The sequence below is a fragment of the Phyllopteryx taeniolatus genome, chromosome 17 (assembly GCF_024500385.1).
Source record: "Phyllopteryx taeniolatus isolate TA_2022b chromosome 17, UOR_Ptae_1.2, whole genome shotgun sequence".
Taxonomy (NCBI): domain Eukaryota; kingdom Metazoa; phylum Chordata; class Actinopteri; order Syngnathiformes; family Syngnathidae; genus Phyllopteryx; species Phyllopteryx taeniolatus.
In genome coordinates, this window is record NC_084518.1 from 697,316 (window position 1) to 713,505 (window position 16,190).

At 53.2% G+C, this 16,190-nt stretch overlaps 1 protein-coding gene across 12 annotated transcripts; it reads right to left on the minus strand.

The window, feature by feature from the left end:
- Window positions 1–286: 286 nt before the first annotated feature.
- On the minus strand, window positions 287–16,170 carry slc23a1 (solute carrier family 23 member 1). Of its 12 annotated transcripts, XM_061751468.1 has the most exons (16): window positions 12,421–12,651; window positions 7,287–8,626; window positions 6,378–6,470; window positions 5,411–5,542; window positions 5,188–5,345; window positions 4,061–4,149; window positions 3,917–3,984; window positions 3,642–3,823; window positions 3,449–3,569; window positions 3,220–3,376; window positions 2,657–2,804; window positions 2,469–2,574; window positions 2,183–2,312; window positions 1,462–1,605; window positions 1,297–1,392; window positions 287–897 (listed from the first exon to the last, which is right to left on the minus strand). In XM_061751468.1, exons 3-16 carry the CDS (start codon window positions 6,402–6,404, stop codon window positions 674–676), a joined length of 1,782 nt encoding a protein of 593 aa, XP_061607452.1. In that variant the 5' UTR covers window positions 6,405–6,470; window positions 7,287–8,626; window positions 12,421–12,651; the 3' UTR covers window positions 287–673. The 12 variants fall into 12 exon arrangements, 9 of the variants coding, with proteins under 9 accessions (XP_061607452.1, XP_061607450.1, XP_061607451.1 ...); XM_061751466.1 differs by having other exon boundaries at window positions 3,642–3,984; window positions 12,421–12,652; XM_061751467.1 differs by having other exon boundaries at window positions 3,220–3,569.
- Between the last annotated feature and the right edge of the window lie 20 nt (window positions 16,171–16,190).

A 16,190-nucleotide genomic window follows, 5' to 3' on the forward strand; every position in this document is an offset into this window, starting at 1 on the left:
TTGGCCGTTTCGTGCTTTTGGGGGGATTTCGCGCGCGCGCGTGTGTGTGTGTGTGTGTGTATTATCTGAGACATTTTGGGAGCTGTGGTTTCTTTTAATGGCAGACTTAATTTTAAAATCCAAATGTACGTGAAATGGTGGGTTGCAAATCATTAAGTGTACAACTATTTCATGTATGTTGAAAGGTGATTTGGTGAAAAATCAAAGCAAAGAAGAACTTTTTCTGCCAGGCAGATCAAATTTGCTTGTGAAGACTAAACCGTTCAATAATTGACGGAAAATTCCATTTCTATCAAACTGGAGCCTTTATTGGTCCTTTTGAACAAAACAAATATTTGGGGGATTTTAGATTTTGTATCATGCACATATTTCACAGTATAAATCTGGCTTTTCAAGAAAAACAAAAATCACACTGATAATGTGTTGTATAATGTGTTAAAAATCTCGCGTTAGATAATAAGAACGTACATTATGTGTATAAGTTGCTCAAAATGACCAGAAGTTATTACGAATGAAAATACAGCTCACAAGACATCAAGACATGAAAATACCTTTCACACACATTACACATGACCTGTGTTTGGCATTCTACATCAACATTCCAACACGCAATGTACATGCACGCAGGCAGCAGTGCCACGTGGGTACGCTCCAAAACCTCCAGCGACACACGTCAAACTTTGGTCGAGGCGTCGGCATCTTCCTCTGCGAGCTCCGCCCCTCGCTCTCGGTCTCCGGAAGCGCCCCACCCCCTGAAGGTGGGACTGACGGGCAGCCTCCTGAGGCAGTCGACCCGTCGGACCAGCGCCATCCCCGCGGGGAAGTCGTACGAGGGCGACGAGGACGCCGAGGACGTGGAGGCGCTCCACCGCAGGAGGCCGCGCTCCTCTCTCGACCCTGAACACGCAAACATCGGCACGGCGAAAAAACATCGTCACGTAACAACGCGCCACGACCACATCTTGATTACAGAGACGCTTTTTGGGCAACGATATCCCCACGGCAACGCCGTCGTCGTGCACGTTTTGCCAAAATATTGGCGCGCCTTCGACATTGTCACGATGACGCGACGACATCGCTGTGGCGACAATCCATTTTTAGAATGGATTATTCTTCCGACTAATAGTTAAAGTTAAGGAATTAGGAATTGGATACAAATTCTTCGTCCCGGCTCGCGTGCGACTGCAGTAACGTTCGTCCAAAATGATCAAATGATGTAATCAAATTATTCGAGTTATTGGAATAATTGTCGCGGGCGTCGTCACGGCGATGAAGACGAAGGTTTGCGTGTGTGACCTGGAACGGTGTTGTCCAGGCAGAAGGCCAGGAAACCTCCCACAAACATCTCGGTGGACAGAAGAACCGTCAGGATCTGGTTGAGCTCCTCCACACCTGCAAGCGCAAAACAGCTCGTTTGTTGGTCGCACGTGCGCGGATGCGGCGTCGAGCGCGCGCACGCACCCGTGTCGATGGAGTTGGGGTGCGCGTCCAGGTAGGCGGGCAGCGTGAGGCCGAAGAACATGGAGAAGCCCAGCACGAAGAGATTGCGGGACGAGTTGAGGTCCACCAGCTGCAGGTTGGAAAGCCCCACCGCCGTGATCATCCCTGGAAAAAAAAAAAAAAAAAAAGCCCGGAGACAAATTATAGACAAACATATCTTGAACATAGAAAAACAATCCTAACGACCATATCTAGAAAATACTTTTTTTTTTTTTTTTAAATGGAAATGTATAGTTATAAATATATGCCGCTGTTTAGCACATTTGCCTCGCGGTCGTGAGGTTGCGGGTTCAAATCCGGCCTGGCCTGTGTGGAGTCGGCACGTCCTCCCCGTGCCCGCGTGGCTTTTCTCCGGGCGCTGCGCTTTCCTCCCACATCCCAAAAACGTGCGCGCCGAAGACTCTAAATTGCCCGTAGGTGCGAATGGTTGTTTGTTTCGGTGTGCCCTACGATTGGCTGGCGACCGGTTGAGGGCGTACCCCGGCGGAGGGAACCTTTTTTCCTTTTTTGGGGGAAATCTCCCCCTTTACGTGAAAGGCCACACTTTTTGTTTTCTGATGTGACTTTTGATACCGCACATAGAGAATATACAACTCCCAATTCATTTCTCCAACACGTCCGACTCGCTGTCTAGTGCACAACGTAGTGGCTACTAGTGCGTGACCGCGGAGAGAAGATTCACCAAAGAGCGTGCAGAACATTCCTCCCAGGATGGGATCTGGCAGGGACGCGAACAGCGCCGTGAACTTTCCGACGCATCCCAGCAGCAACATGATGCCGGCGCCGTACTGGACCACGCGACGGCTGCCCACCTGCGCACGCACACATCACATGATAAGTCGTACACGTAGTCATCGCAGTCGGCGTAGATGACGCGCGACGAGAGGAGCCGTCTACGTAGACGTTGCGGATGTCGCGGCCTTGTTGCGATTTGTGTCCGCACGCACGTAGCGAGACCGAGCGAGCACCTTGGTGATGGCGAGCACGCCGATGTTGGGGCTGGAGGACGTGGATCCGTTTCCGGTGCCCAAGAGTCCCGCGATGATGCAGCACACGCCCTCGGTGAAGATCCCTCTGCGAAAAAAAAAACACACAAGCGCTTGATGTCGGCGCCCACCCGGGGTCGAAGGTGACGCGCGGGTGTGACGCGTCTCACCTGTTGATGGCGTGGACCGGAGGCGGCGGCGCCCCGGCGAGGCGAGCGCACGCGTAGTAGTCGCCGATGGACTCCACGATGCCCGCCAGGGTGGCGCTGAACATGCCCAACACCCCCGCCAACGTCACCACCGGCACCCCCCACTGGCCTACCGATTAAGTTGCGGAGATCAATGCGGTGCGGCTCCACGAAAAGGTATCGGTCCGCTTTGCCCCAAATCATCAACGAGTGCAAATATCGGACGGCGACAACCCACGCGAACACAAAATGCAGTTTTTCAATGGTGCTTTTATTTATTGAGGGAAATTCTTTTTGGGGCGAGAGCCGTTATCCACAAGTGGAGAAAAGACGGAAGCGTGGTCAACAAATGACAAACTGCATTTTATATTTACTTGTGTCATCTTTGACTGATATTGACATTTGTTGGATGATCTCAACCATGAAAACATGGTGGAAACTATGCCCCCCCCCAATAAAAATCGACTTTTTCCCGGCACTGTAGTTGTAAAGGTAGATGTACGGTTGCACGGATGGATGTTGACGTATATGGCGATTGTTCTCACAGGGGTACGGCACCCTGAACCAGGGCGCGGAGGTCATGATGTCCCCGCGGGCGTCGGTGCGCGCCTTGTGGCCGTAACGTCGCGGGTCGCTGGGCAGAAGGTCGCTGAGGGTGAAGATGTAACACAGGAGCCACACCAGGACGATGGCCAGGATGATCTGAAAAACAACAACGAGTCCCCCAAAAAAACATTTGGAAACCTTCCGGCGAGGCGGCGAGTTGTCGTTTACGGGAAACATCTTGAAGACGTGAACCCTGCTCAAGCTCAGGCCTTTCTTGCCCGTGCACACGGGAACAGGAAGCGACGTCGTCCGCAAGTACTGCGCAAACAGCACGATGAGGAGAATGCACCTGCACGCACGCAAAAACTACAAGCTCAGCACAGTTGACAAGCGCGTGCGCGCGTGCGGGCGGGCGGCTCACAGCGCGGAGAACCCCCAGTGCGATCCGGCGCGCTCGCCGGCCGTGGTGAAGACGGACAGGCCGATGAGCGACACGGTGGGCGTGACGGTCAGCGGGCCGATGTACTCCAGCAGGATGCCGGGGAGTCCCAGGAAGCCGATCGCCACCTCCACCGTGCTCGAGACCACGATGGCGCCCTGGATCTGACGGGCGCGCGCACACACACACACACGTACGCGCGTCAAACGTTCCCGTCGATCGCAAGCTCGAAGACGGCCGGACGGACGGACGGACACCTCTCTGATGCGGGGTTGCCAAACGTGCGACGTGTCCAGCGGGAAACTCCAGTTGCCGTAAATCTCCTCTGTCGACACACGCGCACACACCAACGTGAAAATACAAAATCCGCCGCACGCGCGCAGTTTGTCCGGTGTGCTCACCTCGACTGGGGCACGTCCATCTTTCCAGGCCGAGGATGGCTTGCGCGGGAATCAGGAACGCGAGAGCGGACGCTTGAAACAGAGGAAGTCTACCCGACGACAACGACAACAATCGGGAATGTCAGAGGCCGACGCCGAAAATTCCCGCGTGCTTACGGAATATCGGCGAGCGACGCTCCGAATATTCGCCGCTAGGGGTTGAACGATTAAGGCGGTAACAGTCGAGTCGCCATCGCCGCCTCGCAGACGGTCGACATTTCGGACCTTAACTCCGACTCACGTAACTCAACTTCGGGGATGCGACGCGCGACGGTAGAATTCCAAAATGGCTGCGCAATAACATATTGCAGCGACCCTGCGAGTTGACCCCAAAAGGGGGACGATACGGTGAACGAACTAACGTCAACATCTTGGGTTGACCTCGAGAACTCGGGATTTTCCTTTGAAGGGAATATCTCCCTGTTGTTTTCATTGTCCACGAGCTTCCGAGAAATATTCCTTAGCATGTATGAACAACCTGCGCCGAGGTGGGAATCGGCGTGTCCGAAGTGTGCGTGGCCGCCACCCACAAACGTTTACAATGTAATAAGAATTCGTAGTTGCACTGACAGAAATCGAGAGGAGCCAGAGGAGGCGGCTGGGGTATAGGGTTAGGACGTCTCCCCGGCGAGGTGTTCCGGGCGCGTCCCACCGGGAGGAGGCCCGGGGACGACCCGCGACCGGAGAGACTGAAAGCTGGAGGGACGTCCGTCTCCCGGCTGGGCCCCCGGAAGTGTTGGGTGAAGTGGTCTGGGCTTCCCAGCTGAGGCCGCCGCCCCCGCGACCCGACTTCAGATAACGCCTCGGAATCCCCCCGGAAGTGTTGGACGAAGCGGCTGGGGAGGGGGAGGTATAAGCGGAAGAAAATAGTCGATGGACGGACGGACGGACGCTTGGGGCACCGTCGCAAGTTTGCTGCGCGTCGCCCACTACTGTCTTGTGTTGTTCCAGCCAAAAGACGCGAGCGCCGATTCATCGGCTCGGCTTTCTAACCGCCGTTGCGCAGAAGTAAAGCTCATCGGTTCAACCCCTATTAGCGACGGACGGCGCTCTTCCTTCCGAGGCGGTCCGGTGTCGGCGCCGGTCACCTGACTCCCACGGTGGTCTGTATGAGCGTGGTGATTCCCACGGTGGTGAAAATGGTCCCGATGAGCTGGCTGACGGCGTTCTGGTCCTGGCCCACGCACATGGCCTCGGCCAGCAGGAAGGGCACGGCCACCGTCCCGCTGAAGCAGGTCAGGTAGTGCTGGACACACGGCGCGGGTCACACGTGTGCGTGCCGTCGCACGGCCCGCCGTCTTTGCGCCGTACCTGCAGGCCCAGCAGGACGCACAGGTACCAGGGCGGCACGTCCTCGATGGTGTAAATCATGTCCTCCGCCAACCGCTGCTCTCCGATTGGCTCTTCGCTCGCCTGGTGGCGCCGCCTCTTAGTGACCTCATCCTGACGCGGTCCCAACACACCATCTCACAATATTAGGAACCGGAACACTTCCTGTTAGCGAGCGACACTTTCCGCTCCGCCTCCCGGGAACGTCTTCTGAGCAATCGCACTCGGGCTTTATCGACGGACGCCGCGTCACGCGACTTCCCGCTCGACGTCACGTGACGCCGTTGTTTACCGCGAGCGCTTCCGGAAGGCGCCCACGCGCTCAGGTTAACCCCTCGAAGGCCGCAACAACGGCTAACGAGGGCTAGCGGTCAAAGTCGACATGGCGACGCGACCGTCGTAGCGTCGCCATGTAGGCCACGCGAGCGAGGACGGCCGTGACCGACAGCGGTCGGGAAATAAATACAAGTACAAATCCTTTTTTTTTTTTTATTTTTTTACTCCACTTTTTGCTTTTTACTCCCGACATTTGTACTTTCTCCTCCTCCCTTTTTCGATGTTTTTCAACGTCTGCAGATGACGACACGCCGAAGAAGACGACGATGAAAATAAGTCAACTGGTCTTCAGAATTCGTATTTTTGTGTTCGTCAGTTCACAACGTTAGCAATATGGCTGCCTTGATAGCATCGATGTTGCGCTAGCGCTGCATGCGAAATATAACGTTGTTTTGTTCCCTCCATAGTATGACCACAATGCAATTTACCAGCTTAACTCGATAACTAGCTTGATTGGAGAAGTTTTTTGTTTCCGATGCGCCAAGTTATCCAAGCAAATATCGTCGAGAATTTCCTGAAGTGCGACAGTCGAACGCGAACTTCTACTCGTTTTTCATCCGCCGCCACTTGTACTTCTTTTATCGCCACCTGCGATCATCAATAATCCTCTTACCTTGCAGTCGTCTCGACCGGCGGCCATGTTGACGCAGCGGAGACCCGAAAGGCGAGCGTTGGCGGTGTGAACAGAATCTGAGTGGACTTTCACCTGAAACGCACCGAAAGCGCTAAATCAATTACTGCAGGAGTGTCGCCTCATCAATGATTACACTATTAGCCATCGGCCTGGAGCGCGCGCTCACGTTTAGCTGCAGTTTGCACGCCGAATCTTCCGCCGCGACGACTTCGACGACGCCCCCGCACCGTCTCGGGCTGGCCGACGTGGCCTTGAAATGAAATCGCATTTTCATTTCTCCCCCCAAAATGGGATTTCTTGCCTTTTTGCCTTCCAAGCAAAAGACGGCGACATCATTGAAAACATGGCCTCCTCTTTGTTTTCCCCCTTTTGGGCTTTGCTTTATTTCTCCTGAAACCAAACCAACTTTGAAAGCGTTTTGGCCGTCCGAAATAGCTGAGATACAAGACGCCTTGAGATACGAGTGCCTCCACTTACAAGCTTCTTTTTTAGATCAGCCGGCGCTTTTTGAGATCCACGCAAAAAATGTGAGATACGAGCGCGCTCCTCGATGAACGCCCACGTATTCGCAGTTTGCCATTCGGTTTCTGCAGATTTTCTTTTTTGAAAGATTCCATTTTTCCTTTGTTTGCTATTTCCCGTCGAGTCAAGGCGCAGCGTTTCCGATGACTTTCCCGCCACGAGTCCGTCGAGCGAATCCTCCGAGTCTCGTCTTTCCGGTGACTCCGGTAACTCGAGTCGGGGAATCAAATTGTCGGATTCTACTGCGCTTTCCAGCGGCTGCGCTAAACCCGAATCGTCCACAGCTGCCGTGTTTTCCGTAAAACATTCGGTAAAATGTCGCTGGGTCCGATTTGCGATTGACTGCCCTCCGTCGCCCCTCTTTACCTCGTCTCCTTCCACGAGTGAGCGACGTGGCCTCCGTCCGGCGATGTCGTATCACTTCCCGCGTGAGCGAGGGTCTCAGCTGCTCCGTTCGTTGCCATTTGTTACTAAAAACAAACAGACAAACACATCCTGGCCACGAAGACCCCCGCTGATGCAACCTTGACCCCAAATGGAAAACCTGTGACCGTTCCTGACTCGTACGATTCGATCACCGCAGCGGAATCGACGACGAGTCCCTCGTTGATTGCGGGGCTACGTTCCGGAACACCCGAGACCCAATGAAAATCTGTTAGCAAAAAGGAGCGACTACGTATGCTACCCTCACATTTGCCACTGTAGTATCTGTGACTTTGAAGCTGAGGGACGTGCGAGTCGGCGAACGAGAGTGCAGCGTTGCCTGGCTGTTCACCGGCTAACCCGTTAGCCAAACTGCATGTTTAGGGAGCGCCTGGCGCCAGTTGTGCCCGTGCAGCTCGCGTACGAAGGCGCTTGTGCCAAATTGACTTTTGCTAATTCAATTTTGGGATCTATCCGATTTTTCTCCTATTAATTGAAAAGCTTCATTTGTAAGTAACACAAATGCATCTCAGTGTCCAAAGAGTTCCATTTTTACAAACGTCACTCATGACGTGTTTACCGTTAATGCCACTGGAGAGAGGCCCATCATAGCGATGTCATAATAATAGCAACAACCAAAATACAATTAGCTTTGTACAATGTGGAAATGTGCGAAAACGCACAAAAAGTCACTTGCAATATGATGACGGACCGAATGTCCGACGTTTTCCACAGGAATCTCACGATATATTTTTTAGTAGCGAACGAGAAAAGAAATTGGCTAAAATCACTTTGCCCCCCCCCCCCCCCCCCCCCATCGAATGGGGGCGCACTCCCGTTTACGATAAATCCAATTTTGGACACAGAATAAATTCCTTTTTCATCCGTTTACAGTGACGATGCTGACGATTTTGTTCAATTCATATCGGGATTCTATCTTTCGGGACTTTTAGTTCGGCCGAACAAACTCCATGTCGAATCCATAAAATCGATGAAATGCCCGCCCCTCATTCAGTAAATCAACCAATCACATTTGACACCACGTGCGACATTTTATTGCCTTGCTCATCTCATTTCTATGACAACTAACAATAATTACAAGCCGGCGTGCTAAGCTAGGCTAACGTAGAAGCGGCGCCCGTCCCTTCCGTGATCGGCGGCTCGGCTTGATAAATATATTTGTCATTAAATATCGATCGGCGATCGGTGGATGGAGTCGGCGTGATTGACGGCCGAGCCGATGGCGGCGCAGACGACGTCAGCAGCTCTTCAGGGAGGCGGAGCTGCAACGACACAGACGTCACATGATGTCATCGCACGGTGACGTCACCACGCGACGATGTCACCGCGAGCGGCCGGTCACATGACGCCGCTGCAATGCATGCCGGGAGGTTTTTGGCCGTGCGGAAAGCCGTTCGAGCGCTTACAAAGTATCAGCTTAAGGGTAAGGGTAGCTAGTTCCTTGTTCGTTCTTGAAGACAACTCAGTGCGCTAGTAGACTGACTAGGGCACATTACGAGAACGACTATGCTAGTTCATTTTTTCCACTGCTATTTGACATAACCGGGAACTTTTAGACCAACTAGGGCGCACTCGTAGAATAATGACTATTATTACTAGTGACATAAAGTAGTACTAGTAGCACTCAAGACATCAACTAGTGCACAGATTTGTCTCACTATTAAATATTGTTGTTTTATAAATGTGCCCTAGTTGTTTTACTAGTGCCATACAGTAGTGGATTTTTTTTTAACTTTCTACTAGTGCACAAAAAGCTGTTTGAGCATTTATGCGATATCCAACTTAAGGTCCATGTACTAGTACACCTTGTCCTGGCTAGTAAGCCAATTCAGCACACTAGTACAACTGGCTTACTAGTGATGGTTTTCCACTACTGTACGACTTTACTGTTGTGCACTAACAGAACAACTACACTAGTGTGCACTATTAGTGAAGCGCTAGATGTTAGCTAGTAGAATTTATGTAACAAGAATTACTAGTGTCACACAGTTGTCAACCAAATTGGTTTTGTCTCACGAGTAGTTGGCTATTAGTGCGCCCTAGTCATTCTACTAGTGCACAGGAATGCCACATTGTGGGCAAGCCATTAAAGTATGTACTCAGTGTCCTTGATATCCAGCTTAAGATCTGTACTAGTTCACTTTGTCCTCACTAGTAAGAACATTTTTGTAGAACAACTCTCTTACTAGTAGTTTTTATCCACTACTGTGCACTAGTAGAACAACTAGGGGGCACTACAATTGAAGTGCTAGATATTAAGAAGTAACATTTTATGTCACTAGATAGTTGTACTAGTAGCATGTCGTTCTCAACTAGTGCAGTTTTGTCTCACGAATAATATGTAGTTGTTCTACTCGTGTGGCCTAGTCATTCTACTAGTGCGTGACAGTGTCATACAATAGTGGGGGGAAAAAACATTACTAAGTCAGTTTTACAAATGAGGACAGAAAGTGTACTAGTACATTTGCATGAGCGTAACACCCATTGAGTTATGGCCTCTTGGCGGCGCCGTTTCCCAGTATGCGTTTGGATTGTTTGTTTATTTTTGTTACCCACAGCGGTTAGCCCGCCTGCTAATGTAGCGACGCTAAAGTGCTACTAGTATTTTCCCACTCTGCTCGCTTGCTTCAAAACACTGTTTGCAGGTAAGACAATCCAAGGAGGAAAAAAAAAATTATAATAAAAAAAAAAGCAGTGAGTCGCGCGGGCGCAGTCGCAGCGGCGGAAGAAAAAAAGCTCAAATTCAACCACAATTCCAAGAGAAATTTTATTTAAGATTTGAAACATCAGAGAGAGAGAAAAAAAAAAAAAAACATTTACACAAACTCGCTTTTGTTCAGAATCTCTGATCTGCAAACAGGCGGGAAAAAGAGTCCCAAAGTGGAGCAGGAGACAAACAGAGAGGGAAAATACACCATCGTCACCATCATCACCATCATCATCATCATCATCGGAGGTAGGAAGGAAGGAAGGAAGGAAGGAAGGAAGGAAGTGGGGGGGGGGGGGGGGTGGCGGCTGAGGGCTGGCCCGGCAAACGTCGCCGCGGCGTCAATTTGGGATTGATGATGACGCGTGAACGACTCGAACCGCTTTGAGGCCCCCCGACCTCAGTTTGGAGAAAGAGTTTCACAGCTTTGATCGGTTCTTCGTCTCCGTCACGGCACAACAACAAAAAAAGACAAAATTTAAAACGCACGCGGCAAAAAAAATAAATCCAAAGCGTTTCCACCTCCCCGGCTAGCTTAGCTTTGAGCGCAGCGCTTCCCAACAACGCATTAGCGGCTGTCAAAATTCATCGCCGGCTAATCGATCAATTTTTGAGGTCATCAATTCATCCGGTGGTTCTCAAAGTGTGGCACGAGTGCTACTCACTCAAATGTGCATTTGGTTAACGGGGCTTAAACATTTGCTAAGTACACTTTAGTTGTATTTAACTTTGGCATAATCTACATTTGTACTTAATCTTCGAACTGTTTCTTTTGGGTACAATTTGTAACTTTCATATTTGAAGCTTTATTCGAGAACAGTTGGATTTTCCGATATTTAAGAGCAGTATTGATGTTCAAAATGTTCACAGCGTTATTAAACACGGCGCAGGGATTAAATCGGCTCCTTGAAGAACACTTGGGCCTAGTGTGCTGTTGTACTTGAAGGTCGGTAGCGCATGACTCGCCAGCCAAGATGTCGATCTCCGTTTCTTCGGCTCGTTCCGCTTCGTTGTTCGTTAATTGATTTTGTCGCATCAGACGACAACGGCAAATAAACGACAACAATCGGTTAATCGACAGAAATCGGAAACAGAAGATTGCGCAATAAACTTTCAACCAAAATAATTTATCGGATTATTCGATTCATCGATGGAGTCGTCGACAGATATATTCGCTAGTGACAGCCCGACACGTTAGCATTGCAAATGACAACAATTTCCGCACATCGGCCCAAGAACGATTCTAATGTGTTCCGCGAGCGAGCGAGCTTTGCCAGCGACGTACGGTGGCAGGCAGAACAATTCGATGGCAGAATGATCCCGTACCTCCATTTTGTGAGATTGTGTCGTGAGATTTTTTGGGAGGGGGAAAAAAATAAAAAAACCCTTTTTGATGATTGTTTTTGTGCGCTATCGCCTGGAGAAAAAAACCCTCTAATTTAAGGGTGCTGTTTGACCCAATTTTCCATAGATGACATCACACAAAACGTTTTTTCCCCCCAACGTCAAAAACTCGCCACAACCCATCACCCCATTTTCAAAATTCTTGGCGCGTCCAACCGGACTTTCTCATTTTTGGGGAATGGTGTCGCGCTGCTACAAAAGTACTCCAGGTTTTCCTAACTTTGTTTTCGTCTGAAGCGGTCCAAAAAGTAGCTATTTAGCCAAACAATGTGCAGTGGACCCCCACAATTGGAAGCGGACGGGGACTGGGCCCGACCGCGAATGTCTGCAAATACTTGACGCTCATTTAGAATTCCCATGGAAACAAAGAAAACATTTTTTTTCCTCCCCCCCCAAATCTGCGAACGTGAGGGGGTCCGCTCTAGCTTTGTTCTTCTATCTATGCCAGCGACGTACACAGCAGACCCCCCCAACATATTGGCGCTGCGGATTCTCATGTTCACTGATTTGTTTTCACCTTTTTGGGGCGCAACCGCTGTTTTGCACGGGAAGCGCTTCTTGGCGGTATCCGTCCGTCCATCCATCCATTTTCTGCCACGCGGGTCGCGGGCGTGCCGGAGCCCATCCCAGCTGACTGCGGGCAGGAGGCGGGGTACGCCCCGAACCGGTCGCCGGCCGATCGCAGGGCAGATATAGACAAACAACCATTCACACCTACGGACAATTCGGTCTTCAAGCAACCTACCGTGCATGTTTTGGGGATGTGGGAGCTTATTCAAGAATTTGGGGGCTTGAAATTGCAATAGATGTCAATAATTTGCAGATTTGCACTATTGGCGGTCGGGCCCGGTCTCTAAACCCCCCCTCCCCTCCCCCCAATAACGGGCGTCCACTGTAGTGACAGGGAGAACAATGAAATGCTCAGAAGCGACTTAATGATTCTACCTTTTGTGAGATCTTTTCTCATCTCAAATGTTTGCTTCGGCTCAACAAAGGTTGGGAAGCGCCGGCTTGGCATAGCGATGCCAAAGCCGCTTGAAATCTGCCGAGCGACAGCCGAAGAACCTCCGTGGAGAGAAGCCTCGCCTCAGAGGAACAAAATAAGGACTCTTACAATGGGGGCAGCGGGCGGGCAAGGGGGGGGGGGGCACGCGTGACTTCCTGCAGCAAAGGGCGCGAGGCGAGAGGACGGCCCGGGCTACCGCTACGTCTCAAACTGCGTGAGCAGCGCGCGCACTTCGGGCGTCAGCTGCTTGGCGGCGCTGGCGGCCTCGGAGATGGCGCGGCGGTACGGGCCCTTGCGTTTCCTGTCGAAGCGCGACTGGAAGCTCTCCAGGAAGGGCGACAGCTGCGAGAGCGGCAGGAAGGAGGTGGTGGGCGAGCCGAACCAGGACACGCGCGCCTCCTGCCTCGTCGCCGCCAACACGGCGTTGGCCCGCCGCGCCACCGTGATGCCCAGCACCCGCGCCGGCCACCAGGGGAAGCCGTAGATTTTGGCCCACACGATGTCGCCCACGCACACGGTGCGCCCGTCGGGCAGCAGACATTTTGACACCGACTTGGAGAAGACAGAGGACGACGACGTCGACGACGAGGAAGAGGACGACGACGTGGAAGATTTGCGACGCCGTTTCAGTTCACCTCCTTCCTTGTCGCCGAGCGCCACCTCCACGGAGGACGGGCAGGGGGGAACTAAGGAAGCCGGGTCCGGGGGCGGGGGGAGGTCTACGGTCTCTGAAGGAGGCGGAGCCTCCTTGTCCTCCGTAGCGGCACAGTAAGAAGAGGGCGGCGTCGGACTGGGGGCGAGGCGCGGGGGCGGCGGTACGGGGTTGAACGCGGGCAGGTTTGGGCTCGAGGTGGCCGAGCGAGCGTTGTGTTTGGGAGGCGAGGAAGAGGAGGAGCAAGAAGAGGAGGAGGAGGGGGGGGGGCCCTGAGGGTCGTCGGTACGATACCTTTGGGGTTTGAGGCGCATTCGAGGCGGCAGCGCCGTGTGCGAGGCGGGGCCGACCAGAGCGCCGCTAAGGTGCTGCAGGCGGCGGGTGAAGTGGACCTTCTGGTTGTGGTTCTGCAAGGCGGCGGCGCGCGTCAGGGCCTTGCCGCCGCCCTCTCTGTCCTGGTTCTCACCGAGCGGCGGCGGAGGCTGCGAGTTCCGCGCCATCTTCTTGAGAACCTGGCGAGCTTTGGAGCGATCCGCTGAGGTTCCTTTGCCAAGAACCTTCTTAGAGTTCAGCTTGAGACGCATGGACGCGGACGAGGACGGCGAAGAGGCGGCGGAGCCCCCGATGCCCGACGGGGCGCGTCTGTCGCCTCGGCCGCTCCTGTCGTCGCTCCTCAGTCGCTTGACCTCGGCGGACACGGGCCCGTCCGCCGCCTTCCCCCGCCGCGACGCCTCCTCGCCCCTCAGGTCCACGGGGCCCGTCCGCCGCCCGGCCGCCGCCACCACGCCTTTGCACTTGTCGCACAGCACCTGGCGGGGGCGCAGCTTGATGGCGTTCATGATGGAGGTGGGCTCCTCGCAGCGGTAGCGCCGCTTGGGCCGCTTGATCTTCCGAGGCGGCGGCTGAGGTAACGCCTGGTTGTAGGTGTCCCTGATGAACAGCGGGGGCGGGTACGGCGCCCCCTCCTGGAACAGCGGCGGCGGCTTGGCGGTCCACGGGCAAGGAGGCGCGTCTTCACTGGGCACTTCCCGCTTTGGGGACGTGGGGGCGGCGGCCTCTGCGGGGACCGCCACCCTCTGAGGTCGACTCTGGTCTTCGCGACGGGGAAACGGCGTGATGGGAATTCCGTACGGTCCGAACCTGAGCACACCACATGAGAACCTTAGAGACTCAAACGTGACAACCTTTCAAAATATAAATGTAAATACAAGACAAGAATATGTTCTGTCTAAATGAAGCTCCTCCTCTCACTTCAACGCAGTTCCTCCTTGGCCAAAAGATGATTTCCAAATCAATATTTCCACACACGACACGGCTGTGGCGAGAGCACAAAAGTGAGACAAACGCCGACGATGCGTTGCGCAACAGCGATAACGTCCGTTTCAATAGGAAATCGAAAAGCAGGACGCGTGGCCAAATCTCCTTCTCGCTCGACGACGACGACGACGACATTATTTCATGGCGCGTTTCGTGAAATCGCGCACATTCGTCCTCGCTCTCGGGCTGCCTGCAGCGAATGATGATTTCCATCATCGATTCATCTGGCAATTATTTCTCTCAATTATCTGACAAATCAGATAAAACCCAAATCTTTTCTAATTTTCATCCCTTTATTCAAAAACAGGACACAATTTCTACGGAAGCGTATTGCATCACTTGGATTAAAAAAAAGAAAAAAAAAATGCTGTTTTTCTGAGCAATTTATTTGAGGGCTTCGTTTTTCTGAGTAATGTTTTCGGCGTTATCGGGACACACCGAAAATCCCGCGAGAACCTGCGAACTGCAAGGGAATTAGTCACAAAAATAACAAATATTCAAAAAAACAAAGCCCTCCAAAAAATGACTCAGGAAAAAGTTTTTTGCGGGAATCCAAGTGAATGCAATACACTTCCGTACAATTTCAGATTGACGGTGCAGAAAATGCACAAACATAAACTTGAACTGGTTTGGTCAGAAAATCGGCAAAAATGTTGATAGTTGTTTTCCGCAGCAAATGTTTGCAAATGTCTTTTTTTTTTTTTTTTGATTTAACGCAAAGATAATCAGTCCGTCTTCACGGACGACGACACAAATCGGGAGAATTCTGAGGGTTTGGGCAATTTGAAGTCAGACAAAGTCTTCAATGACAAAAAAAGGCATGAATCGATGAATTTGATAACGGATTGCTGGTCGTATCGATTCATTGTTGCACCTCTCGATTATCCGATGAATTTCGCCGTACCTTTTGGAAACGTCCATCAGAACCCCGGAGAAGAGCTTCTCGCCCACCCGGAACGACACAACCAGCGCGTCATCGATGACGTGGTCCAAGGAGACCCGGACCTCGGAGCCCAGGCTGAGGCTCAGGTCCTGCACGCGGCCGCCGAGCCTCGGAGCGCACGGAGCGACTTCGGCCGGGTTGGCGTCCGGCTTCGGCGGTTCTCGCAAGCCGCCGCACGCGTCCCCCTTCTCGGGCTCGCCGTATCCCGTCTCCGGATCCCCCTCCGCGGTACCGTCTTGAGAAGCAGCGGGCCTCCGCTCCGGTTGGACCGAAGCCGGGTATACCCGGTCCCGGCCCGCGGCGTTCGTGGTCGGTTCCGCCGGTTCCGCCAGGGACAGGCCGGCCTCGGCGCCGGGCGGGGGCCGGGCGGCCGGGAAGGAGTGAAGGAAGACGGCGGAGGAGGAGGGCTTGGGCTGCTCGAGGATGCTGCGGCACGCCGCCGCCTGCGCCGAGCCGTTCCAAGCCGCTTCCCTCCCGGTGCCAATCCGGTTCTGGACGAGTTGGTCGCTGGCGGCGGCCTCACCTTGGACTTTCCCCCCCGCGGGCTCCGGCTCCGGCTTCGGCTCCGGCTCCGGCCCGACATGGCGGCGCTCCTCCCCGCCCCCACCGTCTCCCGAGCGAGGGCTACGCAGCTCCGCGGCCTGATCGGGCTCCTGGGAGACTAGCATGTGACCCGAGCCGCTGGTGCCCGGTTCCGGTGAGCCGTCGTCGGTGGTCGCTGTTGTTCGTATCGCCGTAGCTCCTGGCTCGGTGGCCACGGCCGCCATTTTGCTCCGCTATGCGGGCGAGCGCGCGTC